This window comes from Schistocerca cancellata, chromosome 4 (genome assembly GCF_023864275.1).
Source record: "Schistocerca cancellata isolate TAMUIC-IGC-003103 chromosome 4, iqSchCanc2.1, whole genome shotgun sequence".
NCBI lineage: Eukaryota > Metazoa > Arthropoda > Insecta > Orthoptera > Acrididae > Schistocerca > Schistocerca cancellata.
In genome coordinates, this window is record NC_064629.1 from 777719580 (window position 1) to 777743509 (window position 23930).

General features: G+C 37.2%; 1 protein-coding gene across 1 annotated transcript in view; it reads right to left on the reverse strand.

Moving 5' to 3' along the window:
* Positions 1 to 23930, reverse strand: part of LOC126184960 (glutamate [NMDA] receptor subunit 1) — a 513057-nt gene that overhangs the window by 29186 nt on the left and 459941 nt on the right. The window contains exon 15 of the mRNA XM_049927654.1: positions 23440 to 23597. Coding sequence (XP_049783611.1) covers positions 23440 to 23597 — 158 coding nt within the window. The remainder of the gene's footprint in view (positions 1 to 23439; positions 23598 to 23930) is intronic.

Consider the following 23930-nt stretch of genomic DNA (forward strand, 5'->3'; position numbering starts at 1 on the left):
CATATCTCTGAGAGCCATTAAAGCCAGGTGTGCAATGTTCTGCTACTTTGTGCAGCAGAATTCTGTTTTTAACCCTGATATTGTACAACTCTTCTAGATTGCTCATGAAATTGAAAAATTCAAGCTAAGAAATTGCAGCAGCTGAAGATTTATGTGTAGGCTGGAATTGCATATAATTTTCTGATAGGTCCATAAGTTTTCCCAGAATATATTACAGGTGGTGCCTACAAGGATTTTTTTGAGAACATTGCTCCAGACTTGTTTTAGCATGCCCCTGCAAATAAGAAGTATGTGGTTTATACATGTTGTGGTTCTTGAACATTTAAATCACATCCTCCACAATACACTCAATAGTACATACCATGATGGTTGTATAATCTGTATGTTCCCAAAACCAGCAAATCTTTGCATTATCATCTATGGTGAAACCAAAATTAACTGGTTTATGCAGTATACTTTTTAATGCAAAGATGCTTCATCAAACTGTCTTAAAAGCCTGAAAAACCATTCAACAACATGTGGGGGAATTTGGAATGGTGTGACAGTCCATGCATGCTCACAAGCATGTGGAGATCATTTTGAATATTTGTTATGAGTTTTCAACTTGAGAACTTTGTCAAACATCCTTTTATCAATAACTCAAAAATGAGGAAGTTTTGCACATATGTTTATATTATTATATGGATGCTTTCCTCATTTTTGTGCAAAGAATCTACCCTCAAAGTTTGCAAAAGTATTTCTGACATGCCCTAAGTTTGTGTGTGTGTGTGTGTGTGTGTGTGTGTGTGTGTGTGTGTGTGTGTGTCAGTAAACGGGACAATTTAGGAATCTTATGCCGACCAAATAGTGGAAAGATAGTAACTTGGATAAAACATAAGATTGCTATTTACATAACAGCAACTAAAGACAAGTGCTATGAACACATCTGAAAGAACAGACACCTCATATATATGATTAATGCAATGATGGCCAATGATCCCTTGAGTGCAGGTGTGCACCAAGCTTGAACTCCTACTGGAATTGGTGAAATGCTGTGAGTAATAGGCTAATGAACAGGGGCACTACATTCAGTAGTGTGTGGCATAAGTTGAGAATTTGGGTCTGGCAGGAGGTGTGCTAGGGTAGTCCAAGTGAGTGTGGTGACCACTGTGCCTGGATGGTGTAATGGTCTGTGCAATTGTGTAGTAAGCAGGAGACCCAGGTTTGAACCCTGGTTTGGCACAAATTTTCAACTTGCTGCATTGATATAAATCGATATCCAATGGCAACTAATGTCCTTAATTCCTTTGTGTCTTGATTCATAGTGGCTGCAGGATCAAATTGGTGTCTGTCATTTAGGACATGTCTGAAAGAACAAACACTACATATACATAAAAGCTCTTTGCTAGTTGTCATTGTCCGGTATGACATACTTTTGACATAGTGTACTAGTTTAGCAGTATTGTCAACGTCATGTAATTGAAAGTTGTTTATTTTTGGCTCTATGTCTGCTCAGTAACAATGCTAGAGATGAAAACCTACTGCCTACCTTCTGGCTGAACACTATGGTGCACAGTAAATGCTTTTCCTGTGCAGGGAGGTTCAAAATGTGTCACACATCTATTGAAGAGGCTACATCTTGCCTGACTAAAAACTTGTAACTTTGTCATATTTACTGTATCTCAGTACAAAGGTAGCTTGGTTTCAAATCTAACAATATTGAATGCTTATTGACAACATGACTTACATGGTAATTAAATAGTCAAACACATTGGATCAGCCACTGGAGAAAGGCATGTAAACAAGTCACTGCTATTATCACTCTATGTTGTTCAGAGATTGGACAAAAGAATATGAACATCTTGCTATAAGAACCACATTTACAGAGTGAGTTCTTATTTGTCACACAATTGCATTATCTCTATTTTTTGCTTTCTATTACATAGCATGATCAGAAACAGTCTGGAAAGCCTTTAATGTCTGTTGCACAGTATGTTGTGCTGAGAAATAATTGTTAAGGGAAAAAGTTAGATATGTTGCCCCATTCCTGATTTAACTAAAACTGAAGTTAGCCAGTCAGGTCATTGCACATGCAAATTCAAGCAGCCTGCCGGATACTGTTAGTATCACTTGCTCACATAACATAGATGATAGTACATGAGACTGCTAGGCTGTTGGCTCAGGTTTGATCCTTGATACCATTCCATGTCCAGGTGTTGTATCACATTCTTGTTCAGTTTTAGGAAACCAAATGAAGAACTCGTTCTATAACGCCATCTCTGGCAGACTGCTTGAATCTGCAAGCACAATGATCTCATCTGCTAACTCAAATGCTAATTAAATTTCTAAAGGAATATTTATGATCAGAAAATTACAAGCAACAGTAGATGAGAAAATTTTGCTTTCTGTCTATTTTAGTTATATTCACTTTCATTTGACGTATGGGACAATCTTGTGGGGGAAATAATTGCTACTCAAAATGCTTATTTACAGCCCAGAAAAAAGCTGTCAGACTGATATGTAAAGTACCACCTAGGCCTCACTATAGAGAATTATTTATTAAACTTAGTATTATGACCTTGCCATGTATATATATATTTCAATGTCTCTTGTACATTAAAAAGAACTTGTCTAGTTTTCATCTGAATTCTGATGTACATAGTTATAACACATGACACTGTAATGATGTAAGAAAAGACTACTGCTCATATACCAAAACTCTAAACAGCTTCAAGCACACATCTTTAAAGCTATTCAATAAACTACCAGAGTCAGTTAAGAGTCTGGAGCTGAAAAAATTTAAGATATTTGTAAGAACTTTATTAATTCAGAATTGTTTTTATACAATGGAAGATTTCTGTGAGCATAATTTCTGACATAGATTAATTATTTGTGTATTTATTGTCATTGTTGTTTGTACATTTTTGACGTTGCTTATACAAGCTTTACATCCCCGTAAACGTTTTGTTTTTGGGCAATAAAAATCAATCAATCAATCAATCAAACAGCACAAAGTATTGAATTTTTTTCGTAACAGTTATTTCTCAGCACAATCTACTTTGCAACATCCATAGAAGCTTGTCAGACTGTTCATTACCTTCCTGTATATCTTTGGAAATGTTATGAGTTACCAGCATCTCTCTGAGTATATAATGTTACATTATGCTGTTGTCACATTGGATCTTACAGACTTCCAAACAGGGCAAAATACCAATATTCACTCAATTAGAACATTCAAGAGAAGTCACAAATCTACAACAGGTTTTTAGAGATATTGTATTTTGTGCCATAATAGCATCTGGGGTTCATGAAGAAACTTCGTTGTATACAATAGTGGAAGAGAAATTGAAGTTATATTGACAGAGACTGGAGCTCATTAAAGAGCACTGTTAGTTTTAATGTGAAAACTACTTCTGCAAAGGTAACTGCTGAACTTATTATACATTTAGAGAACATACTAGTAATGAATGGACAAAGTCATGAAAGATATCAAGGAGATAAAAAATGAAGACCTCAATGCTTTTGCTTTTTGTGATGACATTGCCATTTGAGGAGAGATGGAAGGTTCAGAGGAGGCTGGATTACTGGAATACAAAATTTAAAAAATTAAATTTGACTGTGAGTAATAGCAAGTTAGTGGCAATGACCATGAGTTGAACACCTACACCTTGTAAGATCATACTGGAAGGAGAGAAGGCTGAATGTGTGAAAAGTTTCAGTTATCTCAGTAGTGTTATGTCAGGTGATGGAAGTGACAAACTAGAAGTTTTAAACAGAGTAGCAAAAGCATCCAGCTTCTGCCACAAAGTACAAAACCTAATCTTAAACAAAGTAGCCCCTTTAAGAGTTTAACGGACCGTGTACAAAACCTATCTCCTGCCAATCATGACATATAGTCTGGACTATGTGGCACATCCACAGCAGTAATGGGCAAAATTGAGGTGAAATTTGGTGCCCATGTGACATCATTATGGGAGACAGTTATGAGGTTTCAAAAAAGTGGTCATTTAATTTTGTTGCATGGTGTGGCTACTGCTAACCCATCTCAATCAATTTATGAACAAAGGAAAAACAATTTACGCATACTGGATCTCTGAGGAGTCAAATTCCTCTACTGTTTATATTGGTTGCTCATTAGGGATACAATCTGGGCATTTTCCATGAAAAATAGCAAAATTGCCACAGTCCTCATTGTTGTTAATTACACTCAGTACCACACAACTGTTACCATACCTTACTGTCCATATATCTTCAGCACTATCACAGCTTTCTTATAGTCATTCATTACCAAATTCCCTACTATCAAGATCATTATAGTTTTATGCCAGCATCATCACAACAACAATGAGGAACTCACTGTACTTTTGTACATCACAGATATCTTTATCAAAAGGCCTGCTGCTCAATGTTCACATTTATTCTATCCAAGCACCTCACCACAAATAGAGGCCCACTGCTCAGTTCAGAGCCTTTGACACTAAAATTGCAGCTCTGTGGTGTCAAGCACCAATCCATGAGAGAGTTCTAAACAATCATTATAATACATAAATCACTATCTCCTCTTAAATACATGTAGCTTTCTCCCTCCACCCCTCCACCTCTTCAATCTGACATACATCTTTATTCCTATCTCATCAATAAAATCCTCAAATCTTGCAACAACTTTCCATTCTTCCTCTACTCAGGAATCTCAGATACAACACTGCCTATAGAATCATCAGACACCATACTGACCAACATAGGTGATAGTAATGAGGAGACCTACAGAATCAGCTGCTGAAGCTGAACCACCCTCAAAAATTTCAGCAGAAAGCTGTTGCCTCTCACCCAAGTCTTCAAACCATCTTGATAAGCCTGCACCACCAATGGATAAAAATGTACATCAGCTATCCACACTTCCATCATGTAACCCTTTCCTCCATCTCATAGTACCAAAGAAATCTTCTATACATCACAGATAAGACAATGCCCCTAAAATCACATCACATCTGAATTGGCAGCAGACAAAACTTGGCTATACAAAATCTGTGCACTGAGCTACCATCATTCCCTCCCAAAAGAAATCTCACCCCTGAGAAATAATTACTTTTTGCCCAGAAACAATAGTCTTACATCCTAAAACCCTTGCATCAGAAATAAAGTAGTACATCTGAAACGTTGCTCTCACCAACTCAAACATTAGGTGGACTTGGTCATTTACAAATTCTGAAACATCAGCTTCCATATAAACTAACAACAAAACTCTATATATCATCCTTGATCCCACTATCAGCTTCACTCCTCTGAACTCCCCCTCCCAAAAACCAAACACTTCTACTCTCACATCTATAATCAAGGCAGTTAACCTCAAAATCGTTACAGACATGGAATCCAAATTAAACTCCTTACCACATGCAAAATTTTGTAAATCCCTCTGCATCAAAAATGTCTCTAGCCTCATCTTTTTCAGCCAAGTTGTTATAGAATATCCATTCACAATAGACTACATAATGACAGATGGAGCACTGATCTATTGCCACAGTCACAAAGTAGACCCCTAAAAGTCACATACAAGCTTCTAAAAGTGCCACCTTATGTACAATGATTATTTACCTCCTATTGCACGCTATTACTGGTCAAATCTATCCTTATAGCCAAGTTCTTCATTTCCTTAAAATACTTGCCCAAAAGTAAATCTAAGACCACCATCACTTGTGGCACTATATATCCCTTAAAATCTTCTCTCTCATGTGGGCCAGACCTTCTCCCCTCATACTGTTGCCACTGGCATTTATGTGCAAAGCCACTTCCACCTGTAGCTCCAGAAGTGGTTTTAGTATTCTGATACCTCAAGGTGCCGTAGTCTCCCTCCAAATAAGCAAGCAAAATTAATTTCATAGCTGATATTAATGTTGCACTACATAAACTATGAAATGAAGAGCTTAGTTGTGAGGACAGACTCATCAGGGATGGCTTGCAATGCTGATTTAGAGAATCATTGTAAACAAGGCAAGACTATTGTCAGGTCAACTGGAGTGTCAAATGGATACCCTAATCAGAAGCCACTGCGTACTGTCATTATTCCTGTAGAAGATCTTTACGTGCTCTGTTTTTTCAGTGCCACATCAGTATGACTTGAGAAAATGGTCCTGTGTAAACAAACAAATTGGAAGTGCAAATACAAAGATGCAAAATATTTGCAGGCAGTTTGAAAATGTTATATTTGTGAACATAAGCAATTTGGGGAAAAGATTCCACACAACACACAGTTTTCATCTACATAGACTTTGGAAAAACGTTGTTGTTGTTGTTGTGGTCTTCAGTCCTGAGACTGGTTTGATGCAGCTCTCCATGCTACTCTATCCTGTGCAAGCTTCTTCATCTCCCAGTACCTACTGCAACCTACATCATTCTGAATCTGTTTAGTGTATTCATCTCTTGGTCTCCCTCTACGATTTTTACCCTCAATGCTGCCCTCCAATACTAAATTGGTGATCCCTTCATGCCTCAGAACATGTCGTACCAACCGATCCCTTCTTCTAGTCAAGTTGTGCCACAAACTTCTCTTCTCCCCAATCCTATTCAGTACCTCCTCATTAGTTATGTGATCTACCCATCTAATCTTCAGCATTCTTCTGTAGCACCACATTTCGAAAGCTTCTATTCTCTTCTTGTCCAAACTAGTTATCGTCCATGTTTCACTTCCATACATGGCTACGCTCCAAACAAATACTTTCAGAAATGACTTCCTGACACTTAAATCTATACTCGATGTTAACAAATTTCTCTTCTTCAGAAACACTTTCCTTGCCATTGCCAGTCTACATTTTATATCCTCTCTACTTCGACCATCATCAGTTATTTTGCTCCCCAAATAGCAAAACTCCTTTACTACTTTAAGTGTCTCATTTCCTAATCTAATTCCCTCAGCATCACCCGACTTAATTTGACTACATTCCATTATCCTCGTTTTGCTTTTGTTGATGTTCATCTTATATCCTCCTTTCAAGATACTATCCATTCCATTCAACTGCTCTTCCAAGTCCTTTGCTGTCTCTGACAGAATTACAATGTCATCGGCGAACCTCAAAGTTTTTATTTCTTCTCCATGGATTTTAATACCTACTCTGAATTTTTCTTTTGTTTCCTTCACTGCTTGCTCAATATACAGATTGAATAACATCGGGGATAGGCAACAACCCTGTCTCACTCCCTTCCCAATCACTGCTTCCCTTTCATGTCCCTTGACTCTTATAACTGCCATCTGGCTTCTGTACAAATTGTAAATAGCCTTTCGCTCCCTGTATTTTAACCCTGCCACCTTCAGAATTTGAAAGAGAGTATTCCAGTCAACATTGTCAAAAGCTTTCTCTAAGTCTACAAATGCTAGAAATGTAGGTTTGCCTTTCCTTAATCTAGCTTCTAAGATAAGTCATAGGGTCAGTATTTCCTCACGTGTTCCAATATTTCTACAGAATCCAAACTGATCTTCCCCGAGGTCAGCTTCTACCAGTTTTTCCATTCGTCTGTAAAGAATTCGCGTTAGTATTATGCAGCCGTGACTTATTAAACTAATTGTTCGGTAATTTTCACATCTGTCAGCAGCTGCTTTCTTCGGGATTGGAATTATTATATTCTTCTTGAAGTCTGAGGGTATTTCGCCTGTCTCATACATCTTGCTCACCAGATGGTAGAGTTTTGTCAGGACTGGCTCTCCCAAGGCCGTCAGTAGTTCTAATGGAATGTTGTCTACCCCTGGGGCCTTGTTTCGACTCAGGTCTTTCAGTGCTCTGTCAAACTCTTCACACAGTATCGTATCTCCCATTTCATCTTCATCTACATCCTCTTCCATTTCCATAATATTGTCCTCAAGTACATTGCCCTTATATAGGCACTCTATATACTCCTTCCACCTTTCTGCTTTCCCTTCTTTGCTTAGAACCGGGTTTCCATCTGAGCTCTTGATGTTCATGCAAGTGGTTCTCTTATCTCCAAAGGTCTCTTTAATTTTCCTGTAGGCAGTATCTATCTTACCCCTAGTGAGATAAGCCTCTACATCCTTACATTTGTCCTCTAGCCATCCCTGCTTAGCCATTTTGCACTTCCTGTCAATCTCATTTTTGAGGAGTTTGTATTCCTTTTTGCCTGCTTCATTTACTGCATTTTTATATTTTCTCCTTTCATCAATTAAATTCAATATTTCTTCTGTTACCCAAGGATTTCTACTAGCCCTCGTCTTTTTACCTACTTGATCCTCTGCTGCCTTCACTACTTCATCCCTCAGAGCTACCCGTTCTTCTTCTACTGTATTTCTTTCCCCCATTCCTGTCAATTGTTCCCTTATGCTCTCCCTGAAACTCTGTACAACCTCTGGTTATTTCAGTTTATCCAGGTCCCATCTCCTTAAATTCCCACCTTTTTGTAGTTTCTTCAGTTTTAATCTGCAGTTCATAACCAATAGATTGTGGTCAGAGTCCACATCTGCCCCTGGAAATGTCTTACAATTTAAAACCTGGTTCCTAAATCTCTGTCTTACCATTATATAATCTATCTGAAACCTGTCAGTATCTCCAGGCTTCTTCCACGTATACAACCTTCTTTTATGATTCTTGAACCAAGTGTTAGCTATGATTAAGTTGTGCTCTGTGCAAAATTCTGTCAGCTGGCTTCCTCTTTCATTTCTTAGCCCCAGTCCATATTCACCTACTATGTTTCCTTCTCTCCCTTTTCCTACTACCGAATTCCAGTCACCCATGACTATTAAATTTTCGTCTCCCTTCACTATCTGAATAATTTCTTTTAATTCATCATACATTTCTTCAATTTCTTCGTCATCTGCGGAGCTAGTTGGCATATAAACTTGTACTACTGTAGTAGGCATGGGCTTCGTGGCCACAATAATGGGTTCACTATGCTGTTTGTAGTAGCTTACCTGCACTCCTATTTTTTTTTATTCATTATTAAACCGACTCCTGCATTACCCCTATTTGATTTTGTATTTATAACCCTGTAATCGCCTGACCAAAAGTCTTGTTCCTCCTGCCAGCAAACTTCACTAATTCCTACTATATCTAACTTTAACCTATCCATTTCCCTTTTTAAATTTTCCAACCTACCTGCTCGATTAAGGGATCTGACATTCCACGCTCCGATCCGTAGAATGCCAGTTTTCTTTCTCCTGATAATGACGTCCTCCTGAGTAGTCCTCACCCAGAGATTCGAATGGGGGACTATTTTACCTCCGGAATATTTTACCCAAGAGGACGCCATCATCATTTACCCATACAGTAAAGCTGCATGCCCTCGGGAAAAATTACGCCTGTAGTTTCCCCTTGCTTTCAGACGTTCGCAGTACCAGCACGGCAAGGCCGTTTTGGTTAGTGTTACAAGGCCAGATCAGTCAATCATCCAGACTGTTGCCGCTACAACTACTGAAAAGGCTGCTGCCCCTCTTCAGGAACCACATGTTTGTCTGGCCTCTGAACAGATACCCCTCTGTTGTAGTTGCACCTACGGTACGGCTACCTGTATCTGTGGCGGAGGGGGGAGGGGGGGGGGGGGGAACGTTATAGAAACAAAAATTTTAGATGTAGTAAATAAAATCTCAAACATGCAGTGTGATAATACGGGAGTCATACCTCTCATGGACAAGAAGTGTGTGTTAGTGTCAGTGAAGCTAGAACCTTCCATGTGAGATTCTGTTAACACAAACAGCCCAAATGCAAGCAGCTCACAGAACAGCGCTGTAGTTGTGGAAGAGCAAACACCAGCAATAAGTGTAATACCAGCAACAGCATCACCAGAAGCAGTAGCAATGGCAGCAGCAGCAGTAACAACAAGAACAGCAACAACAACAGTAGCAGTAGTAGAACTGACAACAACTGGAGCAGCAGTACAGAACAGCTTAAGGAGGAGCTAAAGGTAAAATACATCTGTGTCACTCAATGAAAATTTTTTATGGTATCAAGCCAGGGAAAAATAAAAATGTGAAAAATCAGCCTGACAACTCACAGATACGTCACAGTAACATCTTGTATCTAATCTCACAAATAAAACAGAAAAATATGAACTCGGTTCCTTTTCATCAAAATGTGCAGTCACTAACTAGTAAAATAAGTGAAATCCAAATCCTCTTAGAAAACAAATTAAAAACCACCTCATTATTGTGTCTAACAGAACACTGGCTTGATGAGGACAAGTTACATATTGTATCCCTACCTAACATTGCGCCAGGTAGTTATTTCTGTAGAAAATTTTTTAAACATGATGGCAGCTATCTATTCGTAAGAAATAATATAAGCTTTGTAAATATATAATTTTGTGTTGAAATAATGATGGAAAAAGATGTCAAGCTCTCAGGAGTTGAGATAGTGGACTCTAAACTAGCCATTATTTGTTTACAGAGAGCTCTAACTGGTGACATAAATACTTTCCTAAAAAGTTTAGAATATTCACTTAATAGGCTAACACGAAGAAACAGAAGAGTTATTCTATGTGGTGATTTTAATATTGACTTTGCAAAGTACATCAAAGAAAAGAATGAATTACTGAATCTCTTGCAAACATTTAACATAAAATCTACTGTAGAAACAGCAACTCATATCACAAAGACTTTATCTACCACCACTGATCAGATATTTGTAAATGTAGAAATGTACTATAAAATAGAAACACTAAACATGGGCTTTGAGGATCACACAGCTCAAAAACTCTCACTGAGTACAGAAACTGAACTGCAATTTAAACACTGCCTAACTACCACCAGTAGAAAATACAGTAATGAAAATATAAATGACTTTCTACATTACTTGATCAAACAAAACTGGAAAGAGATTTATAACTGCAGACACACAGATGGAAAATATAATAACTTCATCAGTAATTTTTCCTACTATTTTGAATTGTGCTTCCCTCCAACACAGAGGAAAATATACACATGGAAAACAAAAAAATAAATGGATCACTTCTGGAATTATGGTACCATAAAAAAAAAAAAAAAAAAAATATTACCACACAGATTATCCAAACATCTCACGTCACCTGAATTTGATACTTATTACAAAACCTATACAAAGATCTTCAAAAATGTTGTCAAACAAGTAAAAATAATGGCAAATGACACATACATAAAAAAATTCCACCAACAAGATGAAAGTCATATGGAATATTGTAAGAAAGGAAACTACAACAGAGCAGACAGATTTCCATAATATTAACTGCATAATGGAGAAGTGAGCTGCGATAACTGTACCTACAAAAATTGCAAATAAATTTAATTCCTATTTTACACAGATAGCTGAACATCTTATAAATCAAAATTTACAGTGTACTCCCAGAAATCAGTCCAGATGTGATATAAATAATAAATATATTTTTCTATATCCCACCAATAATATAATAATAATGTCTCTAGAATGAAATTTTCACACTACAGCGGAGTGTGCGCTGATATGAAACTTCCTGGCAGATTAAAACTGTGTGCCAGACCGAGACTCGAACTCGGGACCTTTGCCTTTCGCAGGCAAGTGCTCTATCAACTGAGCTACCCAAGCATGCCTCATGCCCCGTGCTCACAGCTCCACTTCTGCCAGTACCTCGTCTCCTACCTTCCAAACTTAACAGAAACTCTCCTGCGAACCTTGCAGAACTAGCACTCTTGAAAGAAAGGATATTGCGGAGACATGGCTTAGCCACAGTCTGGGGGATGTTTCTGGAATGAAATTTTCACTCTACAGCAGAGTGTGCGCTGATATGAAACTTCCTGGCAGATTAAAACTGTGTGCCAGACCGAGACTCGAACTCGGGACCTTTGCATTTCGTGGGCAAGTGCTCTATCAACTGAGCTACCCAAGCATGCCTCATGCCCCGTGCTCACAACTCCACTTCTGCCAGTACCTCGTCTCCTACCTTCCAAACTTAACAGAAACTCTCCTGCGAACCTTGCAGAACTAGCACTCTTGAAAGAAAGGATATTGCGGAGACATGGCTTAGCCACAGTCTGGGGGATGTTTCTGGAATGAAATTTTCACTCTACAGCAGTGTGTGCACTGATATGAAACTTCCTGGCAGATTAAAACTGTGTGCCGGACCGAGACTCAAACTCGGGACCTTTGCCTTTCGCGGGCAAGTGCTCTACCAACTGAGTTACCCAAGCACACCTCACGCCCCATCCTCACAGCTCCACTTCTGCCAGTACCTCATCTCCTACCTTCCAAACTTAACAGAAGTTTCATATCAGTGCACACTCCGCTGTAGAGTGAAAATTTCATTCTAGAAACATCCCCCAGGCTGTGTCTAAGCCATGTCTCCGCAATATCCTTTCTTTCAGGAGTGCTAGTTCTGCAAAATTCGCAGGAGAGCTTCTGTTAAGTTTGGAAGGTAGGAGACGAGGTACTGGCAGAAGTAGAGCTGTGAGGACGGGGCGTGAGGCATGCTTGGGTAACTCAGTTTTATTTATTTATTTATTTATTATTTGTCCCATAGATCAAATCAGTACAATGGCTTGTACAACTGATATGGGATAAGTCAATACAAATATACAGTTTACAGGAGTCTAAAATAGTAAACAAGAATACAGAAGAAAGATTATTTTACATTACCTACAAAATTATGTTACTTAAAGTTACAGCTTTACAGAGAATTCTTACATGATGTGACAAAACTGACTTAACAACATTCAGCTTTGATACATTATCATGCACTAAGACAATTTTGATTCCAAATATTCCTGGATGGTATAAAAGCAGTCTTTTATTAAAAGAGATTTCACTGTCTGTTTGAATTTATTTATTTCTTGGATTTCTTGTATAGAAGTTGGAAGATGATTATATAATTTTATTCCCATGCACTTGACACCATCACTGTACAGTTTTTTTGAGTGGGGAAGTATTTTTAGAGAGGTTTTTGATCTTGTGTCATAATCGTGGTAGTCCATATTTTTGCTAATTTTGTTGATACTTTTTTTGGTAAAGAATAATAATTCTAGTATGTATTGGCATGGGAGGGGCAAAATATTTAGTTTCTTAAATAATGGTTTACTAGTGTCTCTTTGTTTTTTGAACATAATTGTTCTGACTATCTTCTTTTGCAGTTTGAATATCATAATTGATTCAGAATTTTGGCCCCAGAAGATGATTCCGTAGTTAAGTACAGAGTGAAAGAGTGCATGGTACATTGTGGTTAGGGTACTTGTGTTAGTGACATTCCTTATTGATTTAATCATGAAGCATACTTTACTAAGTTTTGTGCTGGTAACGTCAATGTGCCTTTTCCATGTGAGCGTATTAGTAATAGTGACCCCCAAAAATTTTATTTCATTTTCAAGTTTAACATTATTTTTTTCCAGTGATATAGTTGGTAGTAATGGATTTCTGTTTTGGGCAGTGTGAAAGGTTATTCCAATTGTCTTTTTTGCATTAATCAGCAGCCTGTTACTTTGAAGCCATCGACTTATTTGATCTGTGGTTCTATCTACAGTATATTAGATTGGAGAATTTGTTCGGGTGCAGATATCAGTATAGAGGTGTCATCAGCAAATAAAAGGGTTTTTGTGTTTGGTAGGCTGTGAGGAAGGTCGTTTATGTAAAGTAAGAACAGCAAAGGGCCCAGGACAGAGCCTTGGGGAACGCCTTGCTTTATGGTATGTATGGAGGAATGTACAGTGCTAGCTGTACCTGAGAGCTTAGTTTCATTTAATTCGACATACTGCTGTTGATCTTCCAGATAGCTTTTAAACCAGTCATAGGCATTTCCTCTTATTCCATAGGAATGCATCTTTTGCAGAAGTATACTATGATTAACCATGTCGAATGGCTTTGTTAGATCTAGGAAGATACCTATGGCTGGGAGTTTTTTGTCCACAAGCTCCAGTGCATGATCTAGAAATTCTTGTATTGCATCTGTTGTAGCTTTCTTACTTTGGAAGCTGAACTGAGCAGGTGACAGGATATGTTCTTTGTCTAGAAAGGGCATGATTCTGGTGGCCATTATATATTCAAATACTTTACTAAAAGTTGAAAGCAGTGCAATGGGTCAATAATTACTGGGATCCTCTTTGCTTCCTTTTTTGTGGACAGGTATAATTTTTGCAATTTTGAGCATACCAGGAAATGTACCATTCAGGAATGAGAAGTTTATTATGTGAGCTAGGGGTTTACTGATAAAGTTACTGCAATTATGAAGGAGGAAGCATGGGATTTGATCTTGTCCAGCAGATGATTTTTTTTTAAATTTTGCTATGAAGTGTCTTTTCTATTTCAATTTCAGATGTAGGCCTTAAAAATAGAGTCTCAGAGCATAAGTTTGGTTCTAGTTGTAAGGGACAGCTATTTTTAAGGTGGTTCACTAGGTTTTCTACTGTTTCTGTAAAGTAGTTATTGAATTCCTCTGCTGTTTCTTTCCCACTGGAGACTAATTTTCCATTTATTTTTAAGCTAATATCACTTTGGAGCTGTTTTCCTCTATTAGTATTCATATTAATAAGTTGCCACATGATTCTGCTCTTATTTGATGACAATTTGAGGTAGTTATCATTCTGTAGCTTTTTGGCTGCATTTACTACGTTCTTTAATATCTTTTTGTATAGAGTAAAGTATGACTTAAATGCTTCACTACTGCCTAGTTTGGATTTGCTCATGTAAAAAAGTTCTCTTTTTCTTTGTGATGATCTAATGATTCCTGGGGTGATCCAGCTGGAGAGTTTTCTATCTTTGGTGATACATTTTGTTTGTAAGGGAAAGTGGCAATTAAAATAATAACAGAGAATATCCAAGAATGCTTCATATTTGCTGTCTACTGTTTGAGCCTCATATACATTTTGCCAGTTTTCATTTTGTATATCAAAGAGCACTTGCCTGTGAAAGGCAAAGGTCCCGAGTTTGAGTCTCTGTCTGGCACACAGTTTTAATCTGCCAGGAAGTTTCAATAATAATGTCGTGTGATGAGGGCCTCCCGTCAGGTAGACCACTCGCCTGGTGCAAGTCTTTCGATTTGACGCCACTTCGGTGACTTGCACATTGATGGGGATGAAATGATGATGATTAGGACAACACAACACCCAGTCCCTGAGTGGGGAAAATCTCCGACCCAGGCGGGAATTGAACCTGGGCCCTTAGGATTGACACTCTGTCATGCTGACCACTCAGCTACCGGGGGTGGACTACCCCACCAATGAAAAGGAAATACTTGCTATAATCAAAGAACTGAAGCCCAAATTCTCTGTTGGTGCCGACATTATCCCTGACTACATCTGGAAGAAATGTGCTCCCCCATAGCCAGGCCACTTGTTGCCATCTGTAACTGTTCTCTATCAGAAGGGGTATTCCCAGAAAAATTGAAGAGGCAAAAGTAAAGCCTCTGTTCAAGAAAGGGATAAAAACGGAAGTATCGAAATATAGGTCTATCTCACTAATATCTGGTTTTTCCAAAATAATTGAAAAACTTTATTATAAAAGATAAATCAGTTTCATAGAAAAAAATAATTACTTCTCAAACACATATCACGGATTCCAAAAATTTACATCTACTGAGATGTCTCTTTTTTGCATTCCTAAATGAAGCCTTAAATGCAGTAGACAACAAAGAGCATATATCAGCCATATTTCTAGACCTCTCTAAGGTATTCGATGTCATCAATCACAACATCTTGCTTAAGAAACTTGAATCTGTAGGTATTAGGAGCCCAGCCTATGAATGTATCAAATCATATATCCAAAATAGAGAGCAAGTAGTTGAGCTTGCTATCCAAGAAGGAAACAAGATAAAGTCCTACTGCTCAGAAAAGCAGAGCACTAAGTACGGTGTACCACAAGGCTCCATTCTAGGACCAATTCTGTTTCTACTGTTTGTTAATGACTTGGAACCAGCCAATCCACACCATAATTACATAAAATCCACAGATGACACAAATGTGATAATAAAAGGAAGAACCAGAGAAGAATCACTGCATGACATTAAAAAGTGTATGGCCCACATTACAGACTACTTTTCTGGAAACAATTTAGTAATAAACACAGAAAAAACAGTTACAGTGCACTTACACACAGTGCGAAATAAATGCCCACTAACAATAGACATAGAGTTGTTTACCAGAACTCTTGAAAACGTAAGCTCCACAAAACTTCTTGGAATATGGATCTAAGATGATCCAACACGCAAAATACATTACAAATAAATTGAATACCATTTGTTACACTATCAAAATTCTTTCTGATTGCACATTGAAAGAGACACTAAAAAATGTATACTTTGCCGAGGCAGAACCGTTATTGCGATATGGCATAATCTTTTGGGGAAATGCATCTGCCAGCAAAAGTTGTTTTATTTGCCAAAAAAGAATTGCAAGAGCCATAGAAAATTCTGCCACAAGAAGCTCATGCAAGACCTTATTTAAGAAACTTCACATCTTTCCACTACAATGTCTATATATCTTACAAGTAATAATATTTGTTAGGAAGATCTTAGAAAATAGCAAAAGTCTTAGAAAATAGCAACAATCTTGTATCAACTAACCAGAATAACCATCTGTATAACACAAGGAGAAAGCAGGATATACATGTTCAACATGCATACACAACAATAAAACAGAATGGACCACTGCAAACAGGAAACAGATTGTACAATAAGCTACCTAATAACATTAAAACACTAAAGGCACTTCAAAATTTAAAAGTGCTCTCCATAAATATTTACTACAAGAGTGTTGTTACATGAGGGTAATCCCAAAAGTAAGGTCTCCTATTTTTTATGAGTATATAGACCTGTTTATTTCTACAATGGTTTACATCAGTTTACAGCTTGAACATTTAGCTATTTTTCGACATAATCACCATTTCTGTTGATGCATTTTTGTAGACACTGTGGCAGTTTTTTTATGCCCACGTCATACCAGCTTGCCGCCATGCTGTTCAAAAGTTATAAACCTCTTCTTTCACCTCGTTGTTGGAGCTGAATCGCTGGGACCACAATTAACACTGACAGGTACTGTGAGACTCTGAAAAAACTCAAACGGGCAATTCAGAACTGGAGAAGAGGATTGTTGAGCAAAGACATACACATTCTCAATGACAACGCTTGGACACACATTGCTCGGCAAACCGTTGCTCTCCTGCAACAGTTTCAGTGGAACATAATCACCCACCCACCCTATAGTCCTGACTTGGCGCCCAGTGACTATCACCTGTTCCCTAGGTTAAAAGAGGTGAAAGAATAGGTTCATAACATTCTGAACAGCATGGCAGTGAGCTGGTATGACATGGGCATACAAAAACTGCCACAGTGTCTACAAAAATGCATCGACAGAAATGGTGATTATGTCGAAAAATAGCCAAATGTTCAAGCTGTAAACTGATGTAAACTATTGTAGAAATAAACAGGTCTATGTACTTCTAAAAAATAGGAGACCTTACTTTTGGGATTACCTTCATAGTATAGATGAATTTATTGAAACACAAAAATTTGTTCCGTTCAGGTGCTGTACTTCGTATGTAAATCCGAACAGCTTAAGACTGAAGTGTGTCACCTTTACTGTTTCAATTTAGTAATGAATTTGATACTTTTGAATTTCCATGCTACTTGCTTATATGTTTCTTTCCCTTAATAACATGAATTTATTATTTAGAAATAGTGTGTAATTCTGAATTTTTCACAAAATATCCACCTATACACTTTTCCGTTTCTTGGCATTACACATGTATTATATGAGCACTTGTATCATTATAAGATCACTGTCATAATAATTTTAACCATGTATCATCTCATCTCCATTTTTGACTTGTCCTATATCATCATGTGCTTCTCTGCACACAATGTATGATCTACAGGATTAATAACATTACAATTACAATTACAATTACAATTACTCCATATCCACCCACATCCCAATTGTGTTTATTGGTCCTAAGCATCCCAAACTCCTTTCATGATATCTGCTCCATTTGCATGAAACTCAGCAGTTATGTTGTTCCTCAAGGGGAACTTAGAGTTGGGAAGTAGCAACCTTCCACTGTAAAATACAAAGACATTTTGGAAGTTATTTCTGGGCTTACACCAAATATTTAACAAGTGTAGTACTACATTTTATATTATGTCCCAAAGTACTGGAGAGCTTTCCATCATTTCACTGGCACTATATCTGCTTCCACAATAAGAAACACGTAGCTGATAACCTGACTGAAGCAAACCACATTGCATTACAACTCTCTGATTCTCCAGTGTTTCACAATGACTCTCATTTCAACTTCCAATACTTAGACAATATACTTAACACATTAATCCAAACACATGGTATTACAGGCACACTTTAGAAAAGGACCACTACGCTACCCTTACTGCCCTTATTTATGACTGCTCTACCAATTGATGTCTTAAAAAGCATTCACATATTTTCCTGGTAATCCTTGCCACCCTGGATGACACCTCTGTAATGGTTATTAACCTGAACCATGAGAAACCTCTGAAATTCTACCTTTCATTGATAGTAACACTTCCCATAGAGAAGTCTCCTCTTACTGAACAATTAGCCTAACCTAAAACATGATGTCAATGCAGTGGCTGTGCTGATACATGCAGCGAAGCAGTAGCTGCCTGTTCAGTGTCACTCCTTTAATATGATCGAGTACAACCCTTCCCAATGTCACATCTTTAATCGTGCATGTGTGTCCTTTGAAAGGGTTTATATTCAGTTACATTAAAGGAAACCCACCGGAGAGGAACACAGATATTGCCATACAGCTTGAATTGCCACAGCCTATACAGTGGATTCACACCTTAAGTGTTTAGAAAAGTCTTTGTATTTATATTTGCCCACTGCATTCATAAAACCTTAAACCAGCACATTCCTCATGCTGTTGATCAAAATGCCATCTGTCCCACCTCCTCAGCAAACCAAATCCTATAAGTCACTTATTTCCCATCCCATCAACTTAATAACCACAAATAATCAATACTTTCAACTATAATATCTCCCTGATATATTAACTACTGTCCATATTGTACAAAATATGTTGTTGCTGAAATTGCAAGTCATATCCAGTGACTTATTACACTTGACATTTGCCCACTTTGTTATCCAGAAATACTAGATGTAAATGGCCAACATAGTACTTCACTGCAGGGCTGGATATAGTGGGATTCACCCAAAAGCACTACATTTTGCCACCCAGCATGCAAGTGACAGTGTTTATGTTCCTATTGTAGTCTGATAGGCTTCTGGTTTCTTAATGACAAAAACTGATTCAATGGAATGCCTATTAATAATCTAGTCTGCAGCAAGTAGAGTCAGACCATTGAAGGAGACATGTCCACAGATGGCCCTAGTGTCCCATTTTGTCTGCATCAGCAAAACACATTGTTCAGCTTTTTGTTGACTAACAGAAAGCTGAAAAATGTGTTTTGATGATGCAGACAAAATAGTGGTCATAATTCATGGTTCAATACCCATTCCTCACTACCCACTCTTAAAAGGCATTTCACAAGACCACTCAACGCATTCTTCTTTGTCTGAAATCACTCATATGCTCATGTTTCACCATTTGATGTTGCCAAGACATACTGACACTCACTTCCATATTTATACATTGGCTCTTTAGCTTGGCACAGCACAGATCTTTTCCACTAATATATGAGAGGGCCACCCTATTGGCATTTGTAAGCAATCTGCAACACTTACTGCTGGTATCCTCTACACATTCTTTGAGTGTGAATTCTTCTAGAGTACTTTTTCCCAACTTCTGTAATTGTTACAAACATCTGAGCATGTATTGAGTAATATTATTAAGGGAAAAGCGGAACTGACACCTTTGCAATATAAAATTGTTTTTGAAGTAATGTAAAACTTCTCAGTCTCTGTGTTAGCTAGTGAGCTAATTTTTTACATATTATGTATGCTCACATGTATCCTGTCAACATTGAACTATGGGATTGTAAAATCTTGTTAAATGACTCAAATATTATTTTTTTTTCTATATGAGCTAGATTTACAAGGATTATTCCTTTGATTGCTGTAAATTTTTTATTGTGCAAGTAATGGACATAATACTTTTTCAGTGCATACACATTAGCTGTCCATTCATACACAGAAAAGCTGATGATTCACCCTTTAGTGAAAGCTGAGAAATGGTACATTACATATGGAAGAAGGCAACTTCAAAGATAAAGCAATCCTACTGCATAGCTAAAATTTTCATCTTCAAATGCATGCTGGAGTCTTCTCACAGCACCTCTTATCAACTGTCCTGTTTGAAACAGTGGAAACTCCAGGTTGGAACATCAGTGATATTAGAAAAGAACAGGCAGCCCCTCACTGTAAAGATGACACACTAAGCTGCAGACAGGCATGATGAGAAGAATATTACATATTAGCTTTCAGCCAAAATGTTCTTCAGAAAAGAGAAGTGCAGACATATTCACACAAGCAATCACACCTCACACACACACATTACCATTTCCTCTGGCCACTCTGGCCAGACTCTTGGTCAGATAGCCACAGGTAACGATTGTGTGTATGTAATGTGTGCTTGCCTATGTGAACGTGTTAGCACTTCTCTTTACTGAAGATCGCTTTGACCAAGAGCTAATATGTAGCATTATTTTCATTGTACCTGTCTACAACTCAACATGTCACGTTTATGGTGAGCAGCAAACTGCCCTTTTCTAATATTGTTGATATTTCAACTATCTTGTACTCCTTACTAAACATTTGAGAGAGTAGTTTGTATTTTGTAACCTAGCATAATCTAAGGCCAACATGGCACTCACCATCTTGGAGCCAAGAGGAAATCCCAATATCTCAAGAACCTAGCATTTTGTAATTTTGCCTTGTTTAAATGGTACCACTGCATCATATACATGAAAATAAAGTATTGTAATACCCACTGATAGCTACCATCTACTATTACATCATCAAATTTTATCGACAATTTTTTTGCTTTACAAACTTAACCAATCCATCTGCAAAATTATGCCTGCACTCAAAACATGTATAAAAAAAATTCTACCCCTGATTTCACATTCCAAAAATACTCATCGTTTGACTGTGTTACTCAATTTTCCTGTAGCTACTATGGTTTGGTATGTCCATAATCTCATTATACTCTTTCATAAAATTAAAAATGTTTCTGAAAGTGTTCTAATTTCACACCCAGTGTCTGAAACACAAACAGTGCAACAGTGAGCAAGAATGTTGTTGAAATAATAACCATGTTCACCAAATTACAAAGAATACTACATTCAAAGATATAAACTGAAAAGCCTATTTTTCATGTTGGCAAACAATGGAACTTCATGTATGTCATATACTACACAAAATAATCAATGGGAAATAAGACTGTTGAAATCATGGTGAAAGACTGACAGATTTCCAGCCAGCCACAACAGTTTTCAGTGAAAAAAACTGTATGCACCAAATCAGAAAACTGATAAATTAATATGATTACATCTGGAGTACAACCATGTTCAATACATAATTTCAAAGAGTGGGTCTTATAAAATATTATAAGACAGTAAAAAATTCGTTATTTTCATTGAAAATCTGAGTCCACATCCCTTTAAAGTAACGAAAATTAGTAGATTGAAAACACAGAATACTCAGCTCCAAAACAACAGAAGATGAACACAGATTATAATGCCAAATAAGAACTGCAAAATTGTCAAATCCCATGGCAGATTTACGAAAATGGAGATAGAAATTTTATGGGCTTATCCACACACTTCAAACAACAAGCATCATTCACAAAACTGCAACATCGATAACTCAACTCAAAACCATACCATGCATCCAGCAGGTCAAAAAGTATTTAGAAAAGGCTCATATAAGTTCATCAGACATTTTCAACAGAAACATATACAGACAAAAAATAACAAAGGAGAAGTACTGCCAGAGAGGGAAGTTGCCATCAGCCAGGAACGCAGTGGATTGAAGAATTAAAAAGAACCCATGGAGAAAAAAATGTGAGATGCTTGAAAACTATTAAGACTAAAAAATAATAGTTTTGTGTGATCTGATAGATTCCTATCACAACTAACAACAGCAATAGAATGACATCAGGGCAAAGCACCACCCATATACTCAAGTAGAAAAGTGAGTTACTTCTTCTTGAACTGTGTAGAGGTTTGTTCTTCTTTAGAGAATTAAAATTACTAAGACCAATGTACAAAATATTCCGAGAATGCAGTGAGATTCAAGTGAATAATTGTGTACATAAAGGCCAAGAAGTATACACATGCCTGAAGAAAAGAGTGTGGGTAATGATTAAATGAAGTGGGGAAGTAGTGGGAAAAAAGTGTAGTTAAAAAATACTCTTCGGTTGAGTCAGAAAGTAGGATAGAGGAATAGAAATAGTGCACACAATAAAAATTACCAATCAGCTATTAACATGCATGAACAGCCACCAGAAGATTATGGCCAGGAGCTCCAGCAATCTGTGAATGTAGAGTCTCAACCCCCCTCTTGTTCCACAACACCAGTACCTTTGAACTGTGTAGATAGGCATTTTATAATTAAATTTGAAATTTCATTACATTGTTTACTTCTCTTTCTGTCATTCTCTCTTTTTTGGATCAATTACTTTCTTAAAAGACCTATTTTTCTCATTCACTGTTTGTGACTGTCTCACTTTTTCTTACCATTATATCTACTGTGGACTAAATTGGATCTGTCTTTTCGCTTGGCTGGGAGCAAAATGTGGAGTGATTTTACTGACAAGCTGATGAAATACCTTAAGTAGGGGAGGCTCTCTATTTTAAATTAATTCTTCAGCTAATGGGATAGGAGTGGTACAGTATATGAGTAGGGTTCAACATCTTCTCCCTCTGTCCCCTCTCTTCAACCCTTACTGCTGCCTTTTTGCAGTTTTTCCTGTACTACTTCCATCCCCTACCACTCCTCTTCTCCCATAATGCCATCATTCTTCTCTCTTCAACCAGTTTCAGGCTACAGTAGTTTCTCTGTGGCACAGGAAGGAAATGTGTATTATTTTTTTGAGTTACCTCCTTCTGATGATGATGTTCTAAAACTGAAATATATCAATTTTTACATATATCTAGACATCTCTTTAAAGTTTGACATTATGGTGACTGACATTCTGCCTTTTTTTATGCTTGTTCATTTTTCATCTCGAATTTGCCATTTGCTGATGTGGCCACTGGCTGTTTTAACATAACTAGATTATTATTATTTTGAGCTGCCTAGTACACTCTGTGATACCTATTTTAAAGTAACCAATAAACTTATACATACAGATTCCTCTCACTGGTGAAGAATGGTGTATGAATTGAAAACCACCAGATATGGGAGATAGTTTCCACAACATGTAAAATTTTTTGTAACAAATTTATTATGTTGCACTGATCATATATTTATTTGAGGATGGAACTGCACATTGTACAATAGCATAAGAAATCATTCAGTGTGGTATCCTGGACACTAAAAAATTAAGTTGCATCTAATTATGTAGATGTGCCTTTTCATTCGGTCAAAGAACTTACCCTTGCTTAACATCCCTTATTGCCTCTTCTGCAGTATCATAGTTATTTGCTTCCATAGTACGATACATGTTTGACAGTTCAACTTGCCTTCTGAAGTACATATCTACAGCTGACCCCTTTACAGTGGCACATGTTAAGTTCTCCATAGTATTCCTTAACTGTAGAATTTAAGTAAAGTTAACAATAGGTACTCAGACTGAAAATTAATAGTGCATAGAGAATTGAATTATACAAAAAGAATATTCTCTGTGATTCCACAAAACATGTGTTTAATATGCTATCAATGAAACTTTATTATGGAGCACAAAAGTGAATTTTTTAATTGTTGCAGTAGTCCCTTCTACAAAGATAGCGTTTCTGTCTTTGAAAGACATACCTTTTAGTAAAAGGAGGGTTTCATTTCAAAAGAAAAAAAACACACATTTGTTTAAAACACTATTACCTGCTACATTCTACAAAAGTAAAAATAATAAATGAAGCTGGACAGATAC